The 27,927-nt window shown below is 42.1% G+C and overlaps 1 protein-coding gene across 1 annotated transcript; it reads left to right on the forward strand.

Moving 5' to 3' along the window:
- Positions 1 to 683: 683 nt before the first annotated feature.
- Positions 684 to 26,153, forward strand: enpp6 (ectonucleotide pyrophosphatase/phosphodiesterase 6). The gene is made up of 8 exons (XM_085365447.1): positions 684 to 1,030; positions 5,919 to 6,098; positions 16,370 to 16,481; positions 17,329 to 17,470; positions 17,593 to 17,772; positions 23,425 to 23,562; positions 24,880 to 25,003; positions 25,411 to 26,153. Exons 1-8 carry the CDS (start codon positions 775 to 777, stop codon positions 25,608 to 25,610), a joined length of 1,332 nt encoding a protein of 443 aa, XP_085221573.1. The 5' UTR covers positions 684 to 774; the 3' UTR covers positions 25,611 to 26,153.
- The last annotated feature ends 1,774 nt before the right edge of the window (positions 26,154 to 27,927 follow it).

Genomic DNA, 27,927 nt, shown 5'->3' on the forward strand with positions numbered 1-27,927 from the left:
TGTACGTGTTTTGGAGTTTTTACGTGTTTTGGAGTTTGTACGTGTTTTTACGTGTTTTGGAGTTTGTACATGCTTCAGAGTTCGTACGTGATTTGAAGTTTGTATGTGCTTTGTCTCTAGGGGCCACTGTAAATATACTTTTATTTTTTCACTCCACATAAAATGTAATAAATAAATCATATAATACAAAAATCAACTATTCACATTTCAACTTTTTACTATTTGAATTTTCAGCTTTTTCCTTTTACAAATTTAAAGTGAAAACAACACAAAACACTGCAAACCACAACACAATTAAATATAAATTATAATATGAAAACAAAAAGAAGATGCACATCCTCTGTCATATGGACCTGCATGAATAAACTTTCTGAATCCTTTATCATCTGCAACCGAAAATAGTTGTGGATGATTACTATACCTTTCTAATGTTGTTGTCCCTGCCTCTCTTTCTCTCTCTCTGGCTCTGTTCCTGTGCTACTGAGTGTAACTACCGCCCCTCCCCCCTCTGCCCAGCGTAAAGCACAAGGCTCAGGTGCGAAGTGAAGCGGAAAAAAAGTGCGAGAGAGAGAGAGGGTGAGAGAAAGAAAAAAAAACCCACATGACGGCTCGCGATAAGGAGCCGGCTCGCGTCGTTCACGTCAAAGAGTCGGCTCTAAGAGCCATTTCGTTCGCGAACGACCCATCACTATTTGGTAGCTGCTGCTGCGGCACAGGGGCAAACTCCCTCTGCCATAAAGTTTTAGACAGAGAAGCAGATCATGCGTTAATGTCATGTCCAGCAGAAAGACTCCTGCGTTCTGCCCTCGGACCGTCCTGCTGCTGCTGCTGCTGTTTGACGCAGGGCAGCTGGGTGTCGAGGCGCACCCGTTACTCGTGTTCTTGATCGATGGATTCCGCTACGACTACATGGATGACCTGCACCATTTACCCGGATTTCGTGAGCTTGTGGAAAATGGTGTGAAGGTTGACCACTTAACGCCGGACTTCCCAAGCTTGTCATACCCTAATTATTATTCCTTGATGACAGGTAATCCGTCTCTTTATGCGTCTCTGTAGCTTCTAACACAATAACTGATATTGTAAGAAGACATTAGGTGTAACTCCCAGCTGATCAAACAAATACGTTTGATTTAATCAGCTGGGGAAATGTTTTAGGCCCTAAACAACCAGATCTAATTACCCGGACATGTAAAACATGTAAAACATGTAAAACCCAAGAACATAAAAGTTACACTAGAGGCGCCCTGAGAGGCCTTTTAATTATACATAAAAGCGCATTAACTTTGAGGCCGTGAGAGGACAACAAAAAACACATAAATAGAAAAAGTAGGTGATTAAAATCCAGCCGTCTACACGACACATTAGTCATTAGAGTCCGTGTGCGATTTGCACATTCCTGTGTTGTCCAGCAGTGTAATGGCGGCTGGGATAGTTTCAAGCCTTGCATCCTAAGTCATCTTCCTGACGGGATCAGTTTGTGTTCAGAGTTTCAGCTGGGACTGCCTGCTCACAGACGGGGAAGCTCTCACTTTCTCCAAAGCTGTTTGGATGCTTCTTTTTACGCTGCTAATGCTTAACTGATAATAAGAGACTTCTCTGTAATCTCTGACTGCCTAGTTAAACATTAGCTTTATACTGTCTAAATAATTTAAAAAGAAAGTCTGTCTGCAGTTAGTTTAATTGTATAATATGTAATAATTGAAGTTAACTATCTGAACATGGCACATGAAAAGGCTTCTATCTACACAGAGGAGATTTAAACATCACAATACTGATGAGTTTGGGTTGTGCTGTATAAGAGAACAGCAAATATTCAGGGATACACACAGAACAAGGTTTATGACCAATACTGATACTGTAAATGTGTAAATCTGCCAGCAGTCTTTTGATTTTTTTATACAAAATAGAAAAAAATACTTTGGAGATATGTCTCTATGCGTTTTGCGTACCTTAAAGTAACACGCAAATATAAATTGTTAAAGCATAAATATTTGTTTGCCCATAAATAATTTTTACTCAAAAAAAATCTACTTTTGTTTGCCAATAAATTATTTGAATTTGTTACAATAATTACGAGAGTATAACAGAAGAAAAATGTGATACAAAATTACAAGACAATTTTGGAGACTGTGTGCAGTGTTATTGTAATTTTCTGTCATTTATACAACAGAAAAGTCAGTAGAACTGTAATGTGCTAAAATCCAGAGCAGTTTTTGTTTGCCAGAACTCTTGGCGGGGGGGGGGCTGATTCAACACACAATGGCCTGAGGATAGAAACTCCTCTTGAGCCTCTCTGTCCTTGTTCGGATGGTGCAGAACCTTCTGCCTGATTTCAGGCAGCAGTTCGTTGCTGGGATGGGACGGGTCTTTCAAAATCAGAGTTGCTCTAGTCCAGCAAGTCCTGACGTAAATGTCCTGTAGGGAGGGAGAGCAGTCCTGCAGCAGCGTTCTGCTGTACGGATCACTCTCTGAAGAGCTTTTTTATCCTTCACACAGCTGTTTCCAAACCAGGATGTGATGTTCTGTGTGAGGATGCTCTCCACAGCGCCTGTATAGAAAGTCCTGAGGATCGCTGGAGAGACCCTGAACTTCCTCAGTTGTCGTAGGTGGTACAGGCGCTGCCTAGCCTTTTTGGTCTGGACATGAGTGTGGGCAGCCCATGTCATACGATAAGAGTGTGACGATAAAATGCAAACTGTGCCCAGGACTGACACAGACTCATTTCATATGGATAACAGAAGTTCAGAAAGCATCCACATAAACACACTAACAGAAAATAAGCCAAGAACTTGGAGTGATAGTACAGTCTAGTGTATGTGAACCCCAGACCAGCAGCCAGACCTCAACCTAACAAAAGGCTTGCAGCCTCTGTTTCTTGGTGGTAACTGTTCTGAAGTTTCTTTACACTTGATGTTTGCTTTGGGTTTCGTTGATTTTGTGCATATGTAAATACTTCATGAGGGTAGGGAGTTGTGTTGGTGTGTGGGACTGTAAGGTATATATTGTTAACTTGTGACGATGCATTTCAGGTCATTTTATAGAGTAGTGAGAAAGTAATGTAACGAGGGGTGAAACAGGTAACTTTCTCTGCGAATAATTGAGTAACATACTGCATTACTATCAATAAAAGTAATAAGTAATATATTACTCTTAAAAGACTTTTAAAGAAAGTCATTGTCAGCACAAACATACGATAAAATTAGAAGCACATAGCGAAACTGAGGCCAACGCTGGTTTTAATGGGCCAACCTCACACACACAGCTCACACACTCTTATGGCACGCACCGGCGAATACCCACCTTTTAAGTCTACGATACATATTTCATATGTTACATGTTACAGTCAAATAAAAAGTTCAATCCAATTTATGTAGCGCACAATATTGTAAGATTAAAACGCTACAATAACCTGATACAAAGAAACCCAACAATCAGACAGCTGAGCACTTTAGCGACAGTGCTAAAGGTGTGAAGGAGAAACCCTCAGTGCATCATGGGAAACCCCAGCTGTGCCCTGTGTGAAAGGGGCTGTAATAAAAGGACGCGGCGTGCGCTCTGAAACCCATTCGTTTCTATTGCCACGCAATAAAGGTTCCTGTTGTGCTGAGCCGAGCACAGCGTAACCAGGAGTACTTGCACATGTTCAAACCGGCTGACCTTTGACCGCTGTGCATTGCAACGTACCTTCAACAGAAACAAAGCCTACAGCTGTGCAAAGTTCAACCACATGATAAAGGAAACCACTCTGTGCGTATCCGAGTCATGTGACCCTTTTGACAGAAGTTTAAGTGCATATAAAGGGACCTCCATTACAACAGCTCTGCAGACCTCAGGGGTGTGGAAATGTCACACTCTTCACTAGTGGGGATAGTTACAAAGCTTTCTTCTTCATGAATGAGCTGTACATGTTTTTTTAATTACACATCTGGACACAATAAAACACAAACTCTCATAGAAGATGTAAAGTCATATCAGTACACTTAGAGCGGCCGCACAAAATGACGTATGCCTCTCATTCTACTTTTAAATACTCTAGGAACAACAAGTAGGCCTGCAGAGCGAGAGCGAAGTGCTCTAATAGGGTGATATGGTACTACAAGGTCATTAAGATAAGATGGGGCCTGATTATTTAAGACCTTGTATGTGAGGAGCAGGATTTTGAATTCTGGATTTAACAGGAAGCCAAAACAGGAGAAATCTGCTCTCTCTTTCTAGTCCAGTCCCACACTGCACAGAGCAGGAGGTATGAAGTGCAGCAAACAAACCCTCAAGATGTGCTTATAATAACAATTTTATAGACAGTGATACTAATTATAGTGGGGGGGAGAGTGGGGGTCGTGAAATGTTTTCTTCTTCCTGAGGGGGCGTAACAGAAAACAATTGAGAAGCAGTGCCCTGAGTCAAGCTGAGAAAGGGAGATCAACGTGGTTGCTAGAGTTGCAACACGAGAACGTGCACCAGCTAACAGCAGCTGGAGTTTTGGGAGCTGGAAGCAGATCTCGCGTGAATGGCCTGCAGTTGACCATCGATCACCAAGCGACGACTTGCCAACTGTCCGCACGAAACCAAATATGGATGTCGACTAACAGAGCTCTCGTCGTGGCCCCCAAAGCCCCACTGATGATGAGGATGATGAAGATGATGATGAAGAAACATCTCTTGACTTGAGCCATCACTCACTAACTGCAGCAGAAACCTTCATCCGTGCCCTTGTCACCACCTGGCTTGATAACTATAATGGAGCAGCTCCAGTATGTCCAGAGCTCCTCCAGGCTTCTATGAGGCACTAAGCTCTGGAAACATCAACGCCACCCTCAGAAATCTCCTGCTCAAGTCCTGCATTACTTCCAAATCCCTCAATGCCCTGGCCCCTCAGTACCTCTGCTGCACCCATACACACAGTCTGGGTTGCTGCATCCTCAGCTATGGGTCTGCTTTCTGTCCCACACGCCCACCTCCACCCCTGTGTGGCGGCCCCTCACCCTCACACGAGCCCGTCACTGAAACTTCTCAAAACTCAAGTCTTCAACGAAACCTTGAACCTTTAGTCTTGTTTTTGTTTATTTATACTGTTGTGAAGCATCTTTGGGTTTGTTGAAAGATATATACATTATACACATCTAAGTCATTAATATTATTATTATTACTTGCTGAACCAGGGGCCCGAAGACTTGTGTTCACCTCTTAACGGGTCATAGAAGTAGGTCAGGTCTGGGTCCAGAGGTTGGCCAGATTGTTCTGTCATGATTACAGGTTAAGCTGTTTATTTAAAAAGGTGAAGTTTGTGTGGTGATAAAAGAATCTGAGTGGAGCTAAACACGAGTGGCTATGAAGGAGCGTCTGTAAGAGGAAGAAGGTCGTCAGCGTGCTACGGCTGGACATGCAGTTACGTGTGATCTGGAGCAGCAGGTAGTTCGAGGGAAGCACAGTAAAGGTAGAGGAGGGCCTAGTGGCATTAAGAGATTTGATTGGACAATCCAGTGTGAATAATGAAAATGAACCAATGAGCTGCTGTCAGTGTTTGTAGGGCTGATGCACGGCGGCCCATCTTTGTAATTTGAACATGTTTGATTTCATTAGATATTTTTTTACCTGATGTTTTTATTTAAAGTTTTTTTGGGAGAAAATATTTCAGTATTGCAGCCGGTAATGTTTCCTGTGGCTCTGTGAGCTAATCCAGATTATTGCCTGAGCACAGGATGATCAGTGTAACACAGGAACTAGAGAACCCCGTAGGTTCCTCTGTGGGGTTCTCTGGGATTACAGGCTTTGCTCCAGGCAGCAGAACTATCATAAACAAAGGTTTTTATGGGTTTAATAATGATTTACAAAGCGATGTGCTCTGAGCTGTGGGGCAACTTTTGTCTTGCATACAGTGTAATGTTACTTTTTATTATTATTGTTCTTATTATTAGGCCGTCATTGTGATATTCATCAGATGACTGGAAACTACATGTGGGATGAAGTCTCCAAGAAAGAATTCCTAATTGGGACCAATCCTGACAGCCGGTTGCCAATTTGGTGGGACGGGTCAGAACCACTGTGGGTCACCTTGCAGAAGCTGGGAAGGAAGGTTTTCATGTACTACTGGCCAGGTACGTGCACACGATCAATGTGAAATTCTATCTGAAGTTGTCTGTTTATTAAGGTGGTAAGTGGAAATGCAATGGCAAGCTGTTATTTGCAAACTGCACATTAGCTAAAAGTAGCATTTATCAGCGCTCACAGTTTTGGTGACCAAAATAGGGAAGCAACTGTCGATTCAGCATCAATTATTCCGTCAAGTAATCGGATAAGAAATGCTTTCGTCTGATTATCGAGTGATAATAAATATTCAAATGAGAAAAAAAACATCTTTCGTTGGTTTCCATTTTAGACACTGCAATGTTTGAAGGTTTAACTGCATCCGTGGTTAAAAGAAAACAAAGGAACCTTTGGATCGTGCTGACGTGCCGTCATTGACGTCGAATTTTAATTTTAGGTACAGTCAAAGTAAAATAAAACAAGATATGTACACAACCTAAGGTATAAAGGATTTACCTTCACTATTGTTTATGCTGCTGAAAACAGCCGTTATGATGGCGTAGACTTATATAATAACCTAACAATCCTCAGGTCATGTAAAGAAAGGACGGCGGCCGTCAGCCTTCAGGAATCTGAGTAATTCAACCAGTCTGGTATCAGAGTGAGTTAACAGCTCAGGTCCAGTTCGTCTGCTCAGTAAATGGCTGCAGCCACTGTTAGCTATTTGTTATCACCTCCTCCAAACCTCAGTGATTTCTTAAAGGCCTGTGATCCCTCACCTCGAGGTGGCTGTGACTGTGTTTCTGGATCTTTAGGAATTGTTGCAACCTTCAGTTTGCTTTAGTTCACTCCTGTGGCACAGCAGTGTGACTCTTAGTGCTGTGGTGTTCTGTGTGGATTCTCTCTGGCGCTGTGGCTTTCTCCCACAGTCCAAAGTCATGTACAGGATTAGTTTCATTTGTGATTCTCAACTGTAGCTATAAATGTAAGCATGAATGGTTGACGGTCTCTTTTCCACGAGTAGCTACTTGGCTCCACTAGACTTGACGTTCGTGGTGTATCCGTCAGACTCGGGGACCACGCTGTTGTGTTTCTCATTTCCGCTGTTCCAAAAGTGGCAGTTTTGATTTTCATGAAGGAGACGCTTTCATGACTTATCAGGTGACGCAACTGAGTACCTGATTGGCGACATGCAGTCTGGTGATGTCACATTTTCTGATTACCTCAGATCGATTTGAGCCTTGACTGAGTAGGTACTGAAAAGATTCCTGTTACCAGGTACCATCAGAGATGGGCAGTAACGCGTTCCTGTAATCTGATTACTTTTTTCAAGTAACGAGTAAAGTAAGGGATTACTATTGCAAATTGTATTGTAATTAAATTACTGTTACTTTCCCGTAGGACCGCTGCATTACTGCGTTACTAAAACCGTGATTTTTGCAAGAATGTCTCATGACAGTGACGTAAGCGAGTGCGCCGTTAGTGACAACAGCTGTGTGCAGATCAACAATGGATCACATATCGAGTGCGGGAGAGAGTATGAGTGTGCAGCGTTTAAAGCGTGGAAGTACTGACCTTACTTTGAGTTTGATTCCATAAAAAGTGACAAAAACATTAGTGTCCGCTGTGCGTGGGAAGAAAACTTCTTTTTACAGCAAAAAAACCCCTAAACTTCCAACAAGCACCGAGTAGCTACGACGTAATGGGAAAGTCACAGAGAAACTCGCAGATTCTTCCACTGACCGCGGCACACCTGCACCAGGGTAACCCTCCGCCTACCTCACTCCTGCTTTACAGGTGAAAATAGAGCAACAGGACCGCTGAGTCTTTGACTTTATTTATTTTCTGCTGTGTTTTACTTGAAATTTGAAAGACTGAGTGTAAACACAAAAAATATTTTATTTTATTTTATGTGCTGGAATGTGCAGAAAATAGGTTTAAATGTTAAACTAATTTCTTCCAGTCAGAGAATGTTGCAGATAATTAAATGTTTGCTTGATGCATAAAGTTAAAAGATTAAAACTAATAAAACAAGTTTTAAAAAGATCTATCGCTTTATCACCTGTTCAGGTTGTAAATCGTGTTTTTAAAAAGTAACTAAGTAATTAATTACTTTTGAAAATAAGTAATCAGTAAAGTAACGGGATTACTTTTTTGGGGAAGTTCAAGTAACTTGACCAACACTGGGTACCACCACCTGATGAAAACCCTAAAAACGAGTTGAGCCGTGCCCACCTGACACAAGTAGGCACTAGTGAAAAAAGGCTGTATATGTCAGACTGGTAACATTTCCAGGGTGTAGCATGCCTCTCTCTCTGTGACAGCTGGTATAGGTGCCACAAATAGGGGACCAAACACCTTATTCTGTCTTGATGCATGCTCAATCATCCCGGTGACGTCTTCAGTCTCAGCTGACTGCAGGTTTCAATCTTATAAACAGGACATTTGCATAATGACTGAAACCACTGAAGGAACAATGGGCTGGGAGGTCAGTTCCTAAATCTTAATTATGCAAATTCTCATGACCACTGATCAACAACCACTGATCAATGGCCACGAGTCCCATTCACAGAGTTGGGGAATGGCTGCAATCACAGCATGTAAGATGGTGACAGATGTACCCTTAGGCCCCTCCTCCATTCAGAGATGGTCTTTCCCTTTTCACGTAAATGGCCTCCTTGACTCCGCCCTCAAACCAGCGTTCCTCCCTGTCCAGGATGTTACATCCTCAACATTGAAAGAGTCCACTGGCCTGTAGGTGTAGATAGACTGCAGAGTCCTGGCCTGACGAGGCAGCTCTGCTGTGTTGGTCCATCCTCTCCGCCAGAGCTTGTTTGGTTTCCCCGATGTATAAATCCTGCACTTAACAGCGTACACTATGTTACTCGGTTTGTGTCGGGGACCCGATCCTTGGGGTGGACCAGTTTTTGGTGCAGCGTGTTTTGGAGTTTAACCCTCCTGTTATGTTGGTTTCCAGGAACACCAATTATGCTCCTGGGTTAATTTGACCCGGGGCAAATTTAAAAGTGTCAGAAACACCGGCATTGATTATTTTACAATTTTCTTTTATAATTTTGATTTTTTCCGTTTTCTGTAGTGATGCAGATGACATGTGACATCTCTTCTGTTCTGGGTCAATCTGACCACAGAGACCCGGTGTTTAGAAAAAATGCGTCTCAGCTGCTCCGATACTCCTGACACGTACGGGATCACTGCAGGTGGGCAGCGGTTGTCCTTCTCTCCTGGATCGGCTGGAGCTTTCTTTAGGAGCCTTCCCAGCTTTGACAAAAGTCCAGCTGGGATAACCACATCTACTCAGGACCTTCTTGATGTTCTTCTGCCTCCCTGGCTGCTGTGTCAGTGGGGATGGTGTTCGCTCTGTGTTGTATTGTCCTGATGACGCCCAGTTTGTGCTCCAGTGGATGATGAGAGTCAAACCTTAAATGCTGATCCGTATGTGTAGGTTTACGGTACACGTCAGCTTTTAGATGTCCCCCATTACTGATGGAAATCTCACAGTCTAAGAAGGCTAACCTGCCTTATTCTATGAGTTTCAGATCTGTGGACTCCGCACACTCTCACCATTTTCCTTCCCTGTTATATTGTTGTGAAGTACATTGTGAGGTTTATCCTGAAAGGCGCTATAGAAACCAAGTTTTACTTACTTACCACTAAAGCAGTGTTTGAGTGTGCCTTGTGATTCAGGTTGAACTTGATCTTGACTTGGTCGGTCTGGTTCAGACCTTGAGATGTTAGGGTCACTCATACTCAAAGTGTACTTTTGCAATTTTCGGTGATGTACAACTATTGGTAATTGTTCCCATCTATGCGCTAGCTTTCCAAACAAACGACCAACTATTACGGTCATGCCTGCTTACTTTCAGCATTAGCGAAGACACAATATCTACTTTTGAAATTAGGCTGAAAACTTGATAAAGCGTATCATTAGGGCTGGATCAGGTGACCCTGAATCCTCCCTGAGTTGCGCTGCAATAGGTCGAGGTTATTTTCCTTTTTCTATGTTTGTCCTTCACTCACTGTGTGTTTATACACCACTCTGTGTCTAATCATTAGTTATTATTAACCTCTGTCTCTCTTCCACAGCATGTCTTTAGCCTTCTCTCACCCCAACCAATCACAGCAGATGGCCCCGCCCCTCCCTGAGCCAGGTTCTGCTGGAGGTTTCTTCCTGTTAAAAGGGAGTTTTTCCTGCTGCTAATCTTAGTATATCTCCATTGTGTGATTCATTTTAATGCTTTCTCCAGAAATGTTGGCTGTGAAAGGAACGCTCCAAATGCAACATGTCCTGCAACAGAGTGTCCAACCTAATATTTAATTAGTTAATTAGTTATAGGTGCAAAGGTAGGAGACGATTAACACGTCATTAGCATTTAATCTGGTTTATCACACTGAGCAACCATGCAAACATTTCTCCCAGCCCCACAGATCAGTTTTGTCATTTCATTTCATTTATTTATTTATTTCACACTTGGTACAACAGATCAAACAAACCAACCACACTTTCTATCAAAAAGCACTACAACCATGTGTGAAAAGGAGCAGGAAGAAGAAAATATTCTCATTAAACCCCGCCCCCTATCTACAATCCAACTTATATTACAAGTGGGCACCAAAAATCAGGGAACAAACTAATATTAACATTTCTCTCCGGTCCTAACACAAACCAAACAACAGATTTACAATCAGAATGTACCACTCCACATAGTAACAAGGAGAAAATACAATTAAATAAATAAAACAAAAAATTATAATGGATCCTTTTTCAATGAACTCCAATTTCATTCACATTCTTCATATTCAGTTATCGTTTTAAGCATGTGACACTTTTTAAAACAATGTAAACTTATATGATTCTTTAAATTATAATGAAGAGACTTCCACAGTCGTATACTCCTAACCGTTGCACTCATTAATCTCTGTGTAGTCCTAGCTAACTGATGCTTAAAATAAAATTTCCTTCTGCTGTCTTCTCCCCCTGAACACAATAAAAATACTCTTTGTAACTTAAAGGGCAAAATATTATTTTTAGCCTTAAACATAATTAATAGTGTCCGTAATTTCGCTAAATCTCCTAATTTTAATAATTTCGATTTTATAAATAATTTATTTGTATGTTCTCTATAATTAACGTTATGAATCATTCGTATCGCTTTCTTCTGTAATAAGTTTAGAGGTTTTATAGTATAGTAGATATTACTAACAACTGACATCTGTTTTATACATTTTGTGTATTAGATCTTGTGATTGTTAGTCACTATGATATCATCATCATCATCATCATGATATCATTGAGTCTCATCAACCAGTCTGTCAGAATATTTGTCTGATTTTTAAATTGCTGTTTTTTTGTTTTAAATGAAGCTTTGAGGGTTGTGGCTGTAGCTCAGGTGGAGAACAGGTCACCTACTGACTGGATGGTTGGTGGTTCGATCATGCCAAGTGTCCTTGGGCAAGATATGAATCCCATGCTGCATCCATCAGAGTGTGAATGTTAGCTAGCACGTGCTTAGAAACAGTGAATGGGTGAATGCCCAAGTTGTCAGAATCAGTCCATTTACCATCTTGATAAAACTGATTTTAATACGTCTACAAACTTCCTGAAGTCATTTCCACATAACGGAGTGACACAAGAATATGACAGAATATGCCTTTTTATGCTTTTTGCCCCTGTGAGCGTGCCACTGCTGATTTTCCAGATGTGGGATGTCATCCCGTACTCGCCTGCCACTTCCTGTCTGTCAGGTCAAGTTTGTGATCTGCTGACATGTTCAAACTATCATCCAGTGACCTGTTTGACCAGTAAACAAACTGCAGGGGAGGATGTGACGTCAACATCTCTCAACTGGAGATGTCAGACGACAGGTCTGCAGTCCTTAAAGGGTTTTTTGGGAAAACTGTGGCTTGTTTGACGCAGGAGGGAACTTTTTTCACATGTCCTGATAGGTGTGGGGGAGGGCAGGGGGAAATGTTACATGGCGTGGGGGGCTGAGGGGTGTGAAACTGGGATTGTCGGCCAGTTGATACCTCTCCACAGCGTGGGTCGATGGTCTTCTGTGGCTGGTGACCTTCCAAACTGATGCAGGGTCGTTAGCTGAAAACCTGTGAGCAGCTTTGAGCGTGTTTTCTGGAAGGTTCCAAGTTACTCTGAGGTGTTCTTCTATCAAGGTTTGTTTTTACTGTGTGTTTGGGATCATTGTCGTGTTGGACAATGAAGCTGCTGCCACATGGTGGATCAAATCAGGATTAATTACTCCATAAAATAAAATATTCATCTTCAAGAATGAAAGTTTATTTTAAAAGCAGCTAATGTCCAAACAATTTTAAAGCCTCCATAAAGCCTGAAGAGTGCTTAAAAATTACAGTAGGTAAAAGTCTGGTGTCTCTTACACAAAATATCAGTAAACAACGCGAGAATTTTGCACAACATCAAAGATATTTATAGGATTCATGTGAAATATGAAGTTGTAAGCTAAGACAAAAAATCTTTTTTCAAAAGATGAAGAAGAAACAAAAAAAATATTCTTGCACACAAACTGTTTATTAAATTGAAAATGGATGAATGAAGAAATGTTAGCTGGGAATAGTTTTTGTGATTTGCAGTGCAAAAGGTCTTAAAGGTCACATTTATTATCCTAAATAAGTATATTCAAAGGAGGGAGAGAGGAAAAAACCCCAAAACAAACGAACCCCCCCCCGAAGAATACATACAAAAAAAAACAAAAAAACCCGAAAAAAACAACAACAACAACACCTGCGCACATCCATGTATATAATCTTGGGGCAGATATGGGAGGAGGCCACACCTCCCAGTTTTACTTATTAAAGTAATCTATAAAGAGCTGCCAGATTAGGTAGATCTGTTTAACATTATCTCTTAATGAGAATTTAATTTTCTCCAAATGTAAATGATGCATTGTGTCTCTTAACAAAGCAGAATGAGTTGGGGGGGCTTTATTCTTCCAATTTAGAAATATAAGTCGTCTTGCAAGCAATGTTATAAAACTCAGAGCATGAATTTGTTTATTATTTAAGTCTTTGACTGTAGCTACACCAAATAGTGCCATTACTGGGTCTGGGGGGAGCTGTTTTTTAAAAATGTCAGACAGAATTTTAAATATTTTAGACCAGTAGGTGGCGATGTTGGGGCATGTCCAAAACATATGTGACAGTGAGGCAGAATTCTGGCCACATCGATCACATCTTGAGTCAGCCCCTGGAAACATCCTTGAAACCTTCAGTTTAGACAGATGGAGTCTGTGCAGGACCTTAAATTGTAGCAGTCCGTGCCTGCAGCAGACAGAAGTGGAGTGAACCAGTTCTTGTGCCTTAGTCCATTGATCTTCAGTGATGTTAGTAGCCAGTTCTTCACTCCAAGCATTTCTCAAGTGGTCCAGTGTAGTTGTACTGTCTATTTGCAAAAGTTGGTTGTAGATCCTAGAAATGGCTCCTTTCTTTAGCCGGTTCATTAAGAACAGATCATCTGAAACCAGTTTTTGTGGTTCATTGGGAAAGGATGGAAACGTTTCTTTAATAAAATGACGTATTTGTAAATACTTGAAAAAATCTCTGTTTTCTATGGAAAATTTTTGCTGAAGTTGTTGAAACGAAGGAAAAAGATTATAAACAGATCCTTGATTGTGTGTATCCCTTTGGAAGTCCATAACTGGAATGTGGATCCTGAGAACAATGTGTATGCTTGGTTATGGATTAATGGTGTAAAGACGCCAATGAAAATGTTTTCTAATTTGAGACCAAACTTTTAGTGAGTCAGACACTACCGGATTTTTACATTTATGCTCACCCAGATCTGAGTTTGAATGAACCAAAGATTTAAGAGTATTGGAGAAAAAAGTCATACTTTCCATCCGTTCCCAATCAGGTCTATGTTCCCCGCCCCAGAATGACATACAACGTATGTTACAGGCCCAATAACAGAGCTGAAAGCAAGGCAACCCCATTCCTCCTGTAATCTTGGCTCTGTGGAGAAATATCTTTTTTATTCTGGGTGTCTTCTTGTTCCAGATAAACTGAGAGATTAACTGGTCTATTTTCTTAAAAAAGGTTTTTGTGATCAATATTGGGATACATTGAAACAAAAATAAAAATTTGGGTAAAGTGCTCATCCTAATGATATTTACTCGGCCAGCAAGCGAGATGGGCAGTTTGGACAGTCTTTCCAAGTTCTGTTCAGTTTGATGGTATAAATTAATAAAATTATATTTAAAAAGGCCAGAGAATTCACGGGTTACATTTATTCCAAGATATTTGAAGATATTTGAGATGGTATAAGGAAACGAGATCAATGTAGCGCTATCTAATTTTTCTAAAGAACTAACAGGAAACAATATGCTTTTTGTTAGGTTGATTTTGTATCCAGAAATTTTCCCAAATTCAGTTAAAACTGTCATAATTTTTGGCAATGATTTAGTAGGGTCAGTGATATATAGCAACAAATCATCTGCATAGAGAGACACCTTATGTTCTACACCAAATCTCCTTATTCGTTTATAATCCTTTGCAGAGCGTAATTGAATGGCGAGAGGTTCTATGACAAGTGCAAATAGCAATGGGGACAAAGGGCACCCTGGTCTTGTAGAGCGGTGGAGGAGGAAAGGACTAGAAGTTATATTATTTGTATTAACCGAGGCCTTAGGTTTTGTGTAAAGCAGCTTAACAAAGGAGATATCATTAGGGCCTATGCCAAACTTTGACAGGGTCGAGAAGAGGAAATCCCACCCAACCCTGTCAAAGGCCTTCTCTGCATCTAATGAGAGTAGTATTTCAGAGTGATCAGAAGTATTATGTGTATATATAATGTTGAATAGCCTTCTAATATTAAAAGATAACTGTCTATTTTTTACAAATCCCGTTTGGTCCTCCGACACAACTGTTGGGAGAACCATCTCTAATCGCATAGCCAGAAGTTTTGACAATATTTTATTATCTACGTTCAATAGACTTATTGGTTTGTACGAACCAGGTTCCAAAGGATCCTTACCAGGCTTGTGGATTAGAGAGATAGTGCTATCATACATGGTTGAAGGTAAGCATCCTTTAGTTAGAGCTTCGTTATATACCTCCAAAAGAACGGGTGAAATTTGTTCGCAGTGATTTATTAATTATTTTTCTTACACGCATAAGAAAAACATATGAAACAAATTCATTTTAAAGCTGTGAAATTTTGTGTTCGGCACCGCCTGGCTTCACTGCAAATGGCGGCTGACTTTATCACAGTGCTGGTCTGGGGACAGCTTTAACATCACTCCGGGTTCTTGGCTGGCTTAGCGCTACCGTGCTGTCTGTGCTTGTGAAGAGCTGCAGTTGTGTTTAACAGTATGATGCTGTTGTTCTGTCCTGCAGCAGTCTCCACTTTAACATCTTCCTCTCATCCTTTTGTGCAGTGACAATAAAAGTAATGTCCAAATCCTCTGACACACAGATTGAAATCAGCTGCTACTTCACACACATGTATTCTGACTCTTCTCTCGAGGGCATACCTCCACCTCTCTAGGCTCTCTTCCATCTAGATCACTACAGATCCCAATGTCCTCAGCAACCCCCCTGAGACACCTGCCTGACCTCATCTGTCCATCACCACTGCGAATAAGAACGGGCTTAGAATTGGTTTCTTTACCACTGTCTCGCTGTCCTCATACATGCACTGCACCAGCCGTTCTCTAGATCCACAGTGCAGCTCCTTCTGGCTTTCTTTATACTTCTCCATCAACACTATTAAAGCTAGCATCACATCTGAAGTGCTCTCTCTCAGCATGAAGCCACAGCAGTTGTCACAACTCAGTAAGTCACTCCATAATATGGCCCATGCCCTGAAAAGCGTACTGAAGATGTGGAAATAAATAAATTCTTTCAGTGTAATTATTTCATTGTTTCCAGTAAAAACCCGACTTGTTAGCTGACATTACATGTAATTACAGGGTACTTGCGCCTTAGTTGCAGGTTGCAATAGAAAGTGTTACCAACTTATACAAACCATCAGAAAATAAAGAAGACGAGTAAACACAAGGGAACAATGAAGCTGAACTCCAGCAATAACAGAACGATAACCAACCAAACACAAAGATTACAATACAAAGACTCCTGACCCCAAAAACACTAAACCCAGGTTCAGAGAGGGACAATGACAACCAAGGGAAACTGCTGTAATTTCTTTTGTTAGAATAACAACACACATACACTCTGATGGCTGCTGGTCAACATAATAAGCAATTATTGTCTATGACATACAGGTAATGGGCTATCATAGCATGTTAACTGTTTACAGAGGTGCCTGTAAATGATGGAGTCATTTCATGTGTTTCAGGCTGTGAGGTGGAGATTCTGGGTGTCCGTCCATCTTTCTGTGAGGAATACGTGTACAACCCCTCAGAGAAAAATCTCACAGCATCAATAACAAATGCACTAACAGTCTTAAGGTAACATGAATATCAATGTGTGTAAATGTTAGCTGGATAGAAAAACTGTCTGTACGAAAGGCCGAATGAGGCAAGTTGTGAAAAGCACTTTGAGTGCTTAGTACAATAGAAAAGAGCTATAGAAGATCCGATCGATTCACGGTCTGTTTTGCACAGGGAGCGGTCGTTTGCTGTCAGAATTCATTATTGTTGTTGCAATTTAAATGCAGTTTGAATCAACACTGTGTTCCTCCATCAACTGAGCTCAGCCCTTTCTGAATGAGGTCTGCATCAGCCACGATGACCACAGCTGTCCGCTGCAACACTTAACAGCTGAACAGTTCCTCCAATAACTGTTGCAGCTTCACTGACATAAGGACAGTTACAGAAAATGTCTACCTCACATCACAGTAAGATGTCATACAATGTAAGCACCTTATTTTATTAGTTTGAGCCTGTGTTTCATTGCTTTTATTAACTTTACTACTGGAACATGGGTGTAATGTCACTCAGAGCTCCAGCATTCGATGTCTGAGGTAACTAGAATGCAGTGTCAGCTGTGGAAAGTAGGAAGGCACATTTATCCAGAATGAGGAGACTAGAGGTGAGAGTCCTAGGTGATGCACAGTGAGCTGATTCAAAGATAAGTCTGGGTAAGAAGCACAGCACAGAGAGAGCAGAAGAACAGACAGTGCAACAAGACGCAAAGATGAGCGTGACAGTTTTTGGTGCACTTAAGAAAATAACACTTAGAGAAGGTAGAAGACTAACCATTTAATCTGTTTGTGTGTGTGTGTGTGTGTGTGTGTGTGTGTGTGTGTGTGTGTGTGTGTGTGTGTGTGTGTGTGTGTGTGTGTGTGTGTCTTAGATCAAACCAAGCAGACATGGCAGCAATATATTATGAGAACATTGATGTGGAGGGCCATCACTTTGGTCCAGACTCTCGTCAGGTCAAAACAGCTGTGCAACAACTGGATCTTGCAATGCAGAAACTCAACAGCAAAATCAAAGTAATAACACAATAACTGTCACTACAGTTGCAGATTCTGCAATTTTTCCTGTCATGTGGTTTGTTTTCATGTTCTTTCATTCTTTCAACGTTTTCATTCTTGTTTTTGTGATGTTCCTGCAGGAGATGAACATGGTGAACCAGCTGAATATAATGTTGTTTTCAGACCACGGTATGACAAAAATCCACTGGATGGAGAAGGTCATAGAGCTGGATAAGTATATCAACATGGCAGACATCGTCAAGATGATGGACAGAGGCCCAGTGGTCAGTCTTTGGCCTGAAGAAAACAAGTTCCAGGAGGTGAAACCAGAGTCATTGGCTCTCTCTGTGCACTATAGGTCATTTCTGTGAGCGCTCGCACTCTTGTGCTATTGTCACTGTAATCACAACCATTTTATGTCATGAAACTTGTGACTGTCAGGAAACTACACCTTAGTCAAATGAATGAGCCAATGGTTGTATTACATACAGAATAACACATTACAAAGTATTAGATCATAATATTTTTCAACAATGCAGTTTCAGCGTACTGAATTCAATAATGACAATACAGTTACAATGATGTCATTACATCAAATATCGTTTTTTCCTGAGCACTCACACCTGTCTATAACTTTTGAGGACTAGAGATATGAAAAGGATTTTGTATTTTTATTGCACGACAAAACAAGATAAAGTGCAAACTGTGACATGGGCTGAAGCAACTACATTATATGCTAACACGTCAGCTCTTTGCAAGCATCCACACAAAACTCACAGAACTCTGTGGAACTGTAACAAGGTGCAAACCACTGTTTCTACTCGAGACCAGGAAAGCCACATAAAGCTTTGGCAGCTAAAACCAAGATGAACTTTTACCATAATTATGGGATGAAAATGGTTGAAGAAGGAAAGGAACAAAGCTCACCACATTATCTGTAAACACGATAAAGGCAGAGTTATGGGATGCACATATAGGTTTACCAAGAGAGTCAGGTCCTTAGTATTATTAATGTTGTGACTGCTGATATAAGTAGTAGGATAAATTCCCAAGTGCACAGGGCTTTACTGCAAAATGGATTGGACAGCACTTTATGGTGCAAATGAATAATGATGCAAATCATACTGCAAAGCAACCCAACTTTCTCATGGCAGAGAAATTCGGAAGGTTGCCGGTTCGAGCCCCGGCTCCGACAGTCTCGGTCGTTGTGTCCTTGGGCAAGATACCCGTTGCCTACTGGTGGTGGTCAGAGGGCCCGGTGGCGCCAGTGTCCGGCAGCCTCGCCTCTGTCAGTGCGCCCCAGGGTGGCTGTGGCTACAATGTAGCTGCCATCACCAGTGTGTGAATGTGTGCGTGAATGGGTGGATGACTGGATGCGCTTTGGGGTCCTTAGGAACTAGTAAAGCGCTATACTGTCATGATCAGGCTGTGTGCAGGCAGGAGAGGACCCAAACACAAACTCACGGGACAACAGGACTGAACTCAAAATACAGCTTTATTGCTGACAGAGGATAAAGGCGATACAAAATAATATGAAACTGAACTGGGAAGCACTAAGGAACTGACTCACGAGGAAACACACGGCGGGGCACACAGTCATGAGGGAGAACGCGACACTGAACTGAGGGAGACGTGGACATACATGCACAGAGGGTAAACGAGGGAAGTGGGAGCACACGGGGAACACAGCTGACACAGATAATCGTAACGAGACAGGGCAGGAGTGAACACAACATGACGCATACTGACGAGACACTGTCAAAGTAAAACAGGAAGTACAGAGGTTCAGACAGGAGGAGAGAGCACGGACATAACGGAAAACATGGAATAAAACACAAGGAGGGGAAACAAGGGCTCACAGATACACAGAGGGGCACACAGGGGGTAACCAAATAAGGAACATCTTAACTAAACAACCTGGGAACCAAGGCATAAATAGGGAACAAAATACAAAACACACAAAAACTAAGAATACTGGGCCAACATGGCCCAGGACCATGACATATACAAATACATTTTACCTGATTTCAGCCCATTCTTTCAATTCAGTTCACAAATAACAAGTGGAGGTAACTGTAGTAAAGGCTAGAGATGGTAATTAATAAGAATGTAGGGATTCTGATTCTGTTATCGATATTACTTATCAGTTCTCTCATTGGTTGTCACTGGGTTCTCACTAGCTCCACTTTACCTTTGTGCTAATTAATTGCATGTTGTAAAGCTGAGGCTACAGTTGCACACACCAACACACATCCAAATCCTGATGAGGACACACGTATGATCTTTAGTATTTTGCTATGAACACAAAGCCGACAGCACAAAACAAAGATGAAACCCCGCACAAAGAGACTTCAAAGCGATCGCCACGGTGATTCTACTGTAGAAACCTGAGAAGGTAGAAAGGCTGTTGCTTACCTGATTTGCAGCTCACAAAGGACCGCCCACTTCACCGTGGTCGAGGTACGAGGTGGCTCTTCTGTGTTGTAGCCAGAGGTTGTTTGGTTTCCCCGCTGTATGAATCCTGCCAATCCTCCTGCACTTAACAGCGTACACTATGTTACTCGGTTTGTGTCGGGGACCCGATCCTTGGGGGGGACCAGTTTTTGGCGCAGCGTGTTTTGGGGTTTAAAAGCCACAGAGACCCGGTGTTTAGAAAAAATGCATCTCAGCTGCTCCGATACTCCTGACACGTACGGGATCACTGCAGGTGGGCAGCGGTTGTCATTCTCTCCTGGATCAGCTGGAGCTTTCTTTAGGAGCCTTCCCAGCTCTGACAAAAGTCCAGCTGGGATAACCACATCTACTCAGGGCCTTCCTGATGTTCTTCTGCCTCCCTGGCTGCTGTGTCAGTGGGGATGGTGTTCGCTCTGTGTTGTAGCGTCCTGATGACGCCCAGTTTGTGCTCCAGTGGATGATGAGAGTCAAACCTTAGATACTGATCCGTATGTGTAGGTTTACGGTACACGTCAGCTTTTAGGTGTCCCCCATTACTGATGGAAATCTCACAGTCACAGAAGGCTAACCTGCCACTGTTCATTTCCTCCCTGGTGAATCTGATGTGTTGGTCCACCGAGTTAATGTGATCCGTGAATTGTGGAACGTCCTGAGATTTGATTTTCACCCAGGTGTCATCCACATATCTGAACCAATGGCTTGGTGGTGTTCCAGGGTAGGATAGCAAAGCCCTCTTTTCCACTTCTTCCATGTACAAAAAGGGTGAAACTGGGGAGCCCACGGCACACCCATGTTTCTGCCTGTAGGACTGACCCTTGTATGTGAAGACACAGTTCAAACACACTTGGTCGATGCTGAGAGCGGTCCTGCTGCTGAGGTTGGGGTCATCCTGTAACCTCTTTCGAACTACCTCCAGCGCTTCCTCGACTGGGATGCAAGTGGAGAGAGATGTAACGTCGTACGAGACCGTGGTTTCATCTGCCTCCATCATGACATCTCTCACTTCCTGGGTCTCATAAGTATTTTCATCACTGAGCAGTGACAACATTTTCTCATGATAGTCTTTTTGATTTAGCAAAACTGTGCACCTAGCCTTGTGTGCTGGAAGGATGATAATGTTGTTTACATCACTAAGTGATGTGAGTGCCTTCCTCTCCTCCATGCTGATGCTGGATGCAGGAGTCTTTGCATCACTGAGACAGGCCGAAACCTTCATCCACAGTTGCTCTGCGTTTCTCCCACTGAGAACGCTACGCCCATATAAACAGAATCAACTTTTTGGGGTTCAACCATTATTATTTTACATTTTAATATGGAATTCAAAAGTTTTAATATTTCAACAGATTTTAACAGATTTTAAAATATGACCATTTTAACATGGTCAGAAACAAATAAGTACTGAATAAATCAATAGGCTAACACATAATAAATTGTTGATAAATAATCCATATTCATATGTAACATATTGATACAACAATGTAAATAAAAGAATATTACTCATGTAAATTTTCCTCAACATGACTTCCAAAAAATTTACCAAGCTTAAAGTTGAAATGTTGACATCCAAGGTTGGACGTCGTTTAGATGTCCTGCATTGGTCAGGGACCGATGGACTCAATGTAGATGATCTGCATGTTTATCCAACGTCCAGTGTTGAGAGGATGGGCTCTGGCAATGACACTCACAGAGAAGCCAAAGCCTTTGTTATGTTGGCTTGTCCTGTTGGAAAATAAACCTTTACTCCAATCTGAGGTCCAGAGCACCGTGGTGCAGGTTATCAGCAAGGACAGCCTGCTCTTTACCCTGACTACTCTCCCAGTTCCTTCTGTGAAAAACTGTGCCACCACTATTCTTCACTGTAGGGATGGTAGACATGATGCTTGGCATTCAGGCCAAAGAGTTCAATCTTTGTTTCATCATACAGGGAACTTTCTTTTACAAGGTCTGGGAGTCTTTTGACAAACTCCAGGCAGGCTGTCATGTGAAGCCACCAATGAGCGGCTTCTGGCTGTCCTTCTGAAAGGCTCCTCTCTCTCCAAAGAGCAATGCTGGAGGTCTATCAGAGCGACCTTCTGGTCACGTAGCCAGCTCTAGGAAGAGTCCTGGTGGTTTCAAACCCTTTTCATTTATGGATAATGGAGACCAGTGTGCTCCATCATCTCAAAGACACTCAATACTGCAGAAACTTTTCTGTTCCCTCCCATATCTCTGTCTCAGTGCAGCCCTGTCTCTGAGATCTAAGACAATGTCTTGGCCTTCATGGCTTGCTCTTCCTCCCTCTCTTCCCCTGTGTGCGTGTGAGCGTGTGTGTGTGTGTGTGTGTGTGAGTGTGTGTGTGTGTGAGTGTGTGTGTGTCTGTGTGTGTGTATGTGTGTGTGTGTGTGTGTGTGTGTGTGTGTGTGTGTGCGTGTGTGTGTGTGTGAGTGTGTGTGTGTGTGTGTGTGTGTGAGTGTGTGCGTGTGCGTGTGTGTGTGTGTGTGTGTGTGAGTGTGCGTGAGTGTGTGTATGTGTGTGTGTATGTGTGTGTGTGTGTGTGTATGTGTGTGTGTGTGTGTGTGTGTGTGTGAGAGAGGGAGAACCTTAAGAGTATTTGAGATGAATTATTATCACTGTCATGTTACTTTTGTCAAGATGTGTGGGATGCAGATCGTGTTAAACAAAGAGGATCCAAATGCAGATGCACGGAGACCACATTTATTTTTTTGCCTTTCAGCCTTTATTGGAATAAGACAGTGCTGCGTGTTTCCCCTCTCTCGCTCCCCCGTCCATGTACCAGGGGCCGCAGGTCAGATTCAAACCTGGGCCTACTGCTCTCCGACCGTACAGCATATGATCAATGAGTTGAACCGGCAGCTGTGGAGACCAGATCTTAACCAAAGGCAAGCCATTCATGTGGCTCAATGTCCAGATACAAATACGAAGGAAATTTAAGCTTTCAGATCACAGGAACTGAATGAAGCAAAATACAAGGAGGGACAAGGAGCTGGGAAACACTGGGGAAAGGTACAAAGGGAAAAGGACCGGAAAATACACAGACAGGTGATGAGGAGAGTGGAAACAGCAGAGGAACACAGCTGGAACAGATGTAACAAAACAGGGGAAGCAAAAGTGGACACAAAGCACATGAGACGAGGACGGTCTAAGACAGGAAACACAGCGAGAACAGAGACAGATACCCAGAGACAAGACACTCACACTTGACACTGGAAGAGAATAACAAACACACGACAGACATGATACAGAGGGAGTGAGAGATGCACGGGCTGGGGAGACTACGGGGACGAAAGGACTCAGGGACAAGAGGAAGTCAAACGACCTAAAGTCGTCTGACTTACACAAAAAGAGACTTAATACTGACAGAAAATTCATAAGCACAAGAGACTGAACTGAACCCATAGAGACCAGGAACATAAATCGATGAGCGAGATCACAACAATGAAAAGTAAACAAGATTGAAAAGTGCAAAAAACAGCAAACACGGGGTCAAACACTGCTTCTCATTTTGTTTATTATTCCAGGTATCTGCCAGATTGTCTGAGGTCCCTAACATGGGTGTCTATGCCAGAGAAGAGATCCCTGAACGATTCCATTACAAGAAAGGAAAGTTTGTTTCCCCCCTTACACTAGTGGCTGAGCCAGGATGGTTTATCGCTCCGGTAATGGACAATCTTCCTTGATCTTAACTTGCTGTTATTTTGCATTATATATATCATATATACTACACAGCAGCATGGTCCCAGGGTTGTATTCTTCATTCTGTCTTGAATTGTTTTACGCGTCTTTAGAAACATTTGGTTACTTTGTCTCTTCTAATCATTTATAGTTTTTGTGTCCTTGTGTTTTGGTTTATGTTTATTTCATCTCTGTCTTGTTTATTCATGCCTGCCAAAGGTTTCATGTAAAGTCTGTGACTGTACAGTATTTCTTTCTGGGTGAGTTTTCCACACTGTCTTCCCTGACTGTTGGCACCTGTTGTTAGTTGTGTTGACTTCCCTTGTGTTTCTCCCTCTCCCGTTGTCCAGACAAAGAGAGGGTGCAACTCCCAAGTGAACAAAGTTTGTATATTATGGTACAAACAAGAATGAATGTGATTGGTTAAAAAATCGGGGAGGAGCTGCAGTTTAGACTTGGCTCCTGGTGTCCACAGTCTGGTGTCCGGCTCATGTTTCATCTCTGCTCCAATCAGACGTCTTCTTCCATCAAAAAAAATTCTTTCTACAACACAAATCAAATCTTCTCCCACATCTGGAGCAGACGTTCCCATGAATGTGGACCTTGTAGCTGCTTTGCTTTCGCTCTTCTGTCCAGTTCAAACCAGCTCGATGGGTTTAGGTCTGGAGACTGTGCCGGACCTCCATGTTTCCAAGCTCATCTTGTTCTTTGTTCCTGAGGTGGTTCTGCCACAGCTTGGACTGTGTGGGGTCTTTATCCTGCTGTAGGATGAAGCCCTGACCAACTCGGTGCATACCAGAGGGTCCTGCATGGTGCTGCATGAATGCTGTGGTAGCTGTTCTGGTTCAGGGAGCGTCTCTGTACCAGTCACTGACCCTGGATCAGCAAACAGCCCCAGCCCGTTGATACCACACACTGTGGAACTTTCACCTACTCCACGGCGTACAAAGATCCTGCATGAAGATTTCAAATGTTGATCCATCATCCATAAAACCTTCTTCCAGTCTTCAGTAGTCCAGTGTCGGTGTTTCGTGGCCCAGACGAGCCTCTGAGTCTTATTCTGACGTCTGGCTTTCTTGCTGCATCCTGTCAAACCTGCAGCTCGAAGTTTCTCCTCACGGTCTTGAATACTTCTGAATCTCATCATGTGCTGACTTAAAAATGAACATGATGTTGCCTTAATGATTTTAATGTCACACATATACAGTAATGTAGAGTTTTTCTGTATCACATACACTGTATTATGAATATATATCTATGACACCTACATTTGTTTGTGTTTATATCTGCGTCCTTTCCAGAACAAGGCAAGTCTCCCCTATTGGAAAAATGACTCTGGGGAAGCGTCCGCATGGCAAAATGGCTGGCATGGGTACGACAATGAGTTCATTGACATGAGAGGCTTCTTCTTGGCAACAGGACCCGGTAACAAAGACATTTTGCATACAGAGTAAAAGACACCAGACTGATCTGTGCATGTGCATGAATGTATGCATCAATGGATGGAGGCATGTTTACAGTGCACGTGGCTCTGCAGCAGTATTTTCAGTAATGAGTCATGATCTCATGGTGAATGATGCTTCGTGTTCTTCGTTCACCATCTAAAGGTCAGCTTATGTAGAAACTTCAGGTTTATTCAGTGAAAATATTTTGTAAAAGAGCTGTGCTGTCAGATTTATTGAAGATATACCAAAAACATATTGATTATCCTGAAATTGAATCAAATTGACCTGAATTGTCACGCTGTCTGAGAAAAACATCATTAGCTGTGGTGTACAGATGCTGTTATTCTGCTTAGGTTAAAAGACGTTTGTTTGCTTCATTTCTTTTAGACTTCAAGATGAATGTTCGGGCAGCTCCAATCCGATCGGTGGACATCTATAATCTGATGTGCTGGACGTTGGGAGTGGATCCTCTGCCCAATAATGGGTCCTGGTCTCGGGTCGAGTGCTTGCTGAATAGTTCTAATGGTGTATCTCATCCCTTCTGGATCTACTCTGTTGGTCTACTAGCAATCATACTGACAACATAGTCCGAAATGATTTAACAGGTTTGTTTACGGCGTTTGATAATAGCTAGAAATTATTTTATTTTCTAGAAACATTTGTGAAAGAAAGTATCTGTGAGAGGACGGGAATAAATCAGCTTGAGATCGTTATAGTATTCAGAATAAAATATCAACAACACATAAACTGCATCCTAATCTACCTGTCTGCCTCCAGATATTTAACAGACTATTTTTACAGTTACTGTTTTGGTTTGGTGCCAATAAGCCCTTCAGTCTTTGGAAAGTGGACAAAGTTGCAGGCAGCAAATCTGGTTGAGAGCAACAGTTTTTTGTGCTGTAAGTGAGAGCATCGTGGCACGTCACACATTTCCTCTTTGGTGTGACAAAAACGTCTGTGTTTGGTGTCAGTGCCTTTCACAGGTCCGTCACACTCACCTTTCACTGATTTTGATTGACTGTTTTCTTATTGTTGGGTGATTTTAAAATGCTTTTCAGTCTTTATGGTGTTTGATTATTGGTCCTTGTTTTCACGTTCTTAGCTGTCTTAAAGCTGTGACAGCCTGTGTAACACACCTTTTGTGAAAAGTGATCTATATGAATAAATCTGAAAAAGTGTGCTTGTCATTGTCGTAGTTGTGCAGTTAGTATTAATGTGTAACACAGTGTCCTGAGCTCCAGTATAGAAAACTTGAGAAATAATGGATATTGATTTAATTTGATTTATACAGAGCCAAATTACAACAGCAATTTATAATAATAGTAACAATGATTAAACTTTGTATTTATAGGCGCCTTTAAAGACCCTCGAGGTCACCTTACATTAGTACAGTGCTTCCCAAACTTTTTTGCTAGGCCCCCCTTTGTTTTACAAGAAAAATCTTCATGTTACTGTCCCTCCATTTACAAAGGCAGGGGCGTCACGCTGTGATTATTTTACATGTAGTTGGGTTTTTTTCCCGTGTAATAATATTCAACATTGCTATCAATACATTTTTAAAACAAATGCCTCTCTGTGCAAAATGGGTTTAAAAACATAAACAGCTGTGGGATCCTGTTTGTTTGAATCGGGGGAACAAATCGTGGCAGGATCAGCCTGATGTTATTTGTATCCTGCTGTAACTTTACTGTATAAAGAGCAAACATCTCCAACATGTCAGGAGTAGTTAGTCATTACAACAAGTGTTTGTGAACTAAAGATCAAGAATGTGGGATCCTGTTTGTCCGTGATTTAAACAGCCCAGCGCTGCTCCCGACGCAGGGAAAACCAACCCTGCAGGGAGACCTACCTCAGCACCTGTGCAGGTGAAGCCAAAGGGAAGATTTGCTTCACCATATTTTCTAGTCTTTGTCTTGGAAACATATTCAGCGATGCTTCATCTCCTGCTTTGCGTTTGTGTGGGCGCCCCGTCAAAAACCTGTCCATTATGCTAGCAGTGTCCAAGTGTTCTTTTTTTCTTTTCATACCGCGCCCCCCCTGCAATGGTTCTGCGCCCCGGGGGGAGGGCACACTTTGGGAACCTCTGCATTAGCACACCAAAATAAAAACATAAGGTAGCCAAAGATAAAACAAGCATAAAAGCTAAACAAGGTAAAAATAGACTAAGACGGAGTCATGATGAAGTCAGTTCTGAATAGATGGTTTTAAGCTGCAAGTAGAGAGTTTGTAGTCTGGAGATGTGGAAGTGGAGCAGGTGGAACAGACAGAAGGGAAGCTGAAGAAGAGCAGTGAGCACGTGTGGAGAAGATCAGATACATATGGAGGTTATGAAGCGCTTTGAAGGTAAGAAGCACTGAGGTGAACTGGAAGCTTATATTTTAAGGTAAAGACCCTAAAATAGTACAAGGAAAACTGCAACAATCATTTGACCCCCTATGAGTAAGCGCTTTGGCGACAGTAGGAAGGAAGGTGATTTATTAAATGTATGAATGTTATTCTGCTTGATTCTAATCTGCAGCTGAGTCTCTTACACTGATGGATAACACCGAAGCAAGAACACCTGTTCAACCAATCACATTCATTCGACTTTGATCTGCAACAAACTGAAGCAATCATCTCTTTTTGAAACATTGTTGCGTTCAGCTGGTATATTTGTATGTTCTGTATATTGCAGTTTTCACATCTCTGGAAAAGTTGGCAGTATTAAGGATCATTTTCTGTGGAAGAGCTGTGAATGAGACTCATGGCTGACCATTGGATTAGTTTGATGCTGCCAACACTTTCCTGTGCCCACGCTGGCAAACCCTGGGTTGAGTTAGAAAGCTGATAACCAGCTTTGCGTGACCTTTTATCCTGGTCCCAGTGTTAGGGTCAGTGAAGCCAGAAAACAGAAAGACATCCTGG

This window comes from Diplotaxodon limnothrissa, linkage group LG2 (genome assembly GCF_057381915.1).
Source record: "Diplotaxodon limnothrissa isolate DT_005_m linkage group LG2, D_limnothrissa_male_GT1.1, whole genome shotgun sequence".
In the NCBI taxonomy this organism is placed as follows: domain Eukaryota; kingdom Metazoa; phylum Chordata; class Actinopteri; order Cichliformes; family Cichlidae; genus Diplotaxodon; species Diplotaxodon limnothrissa.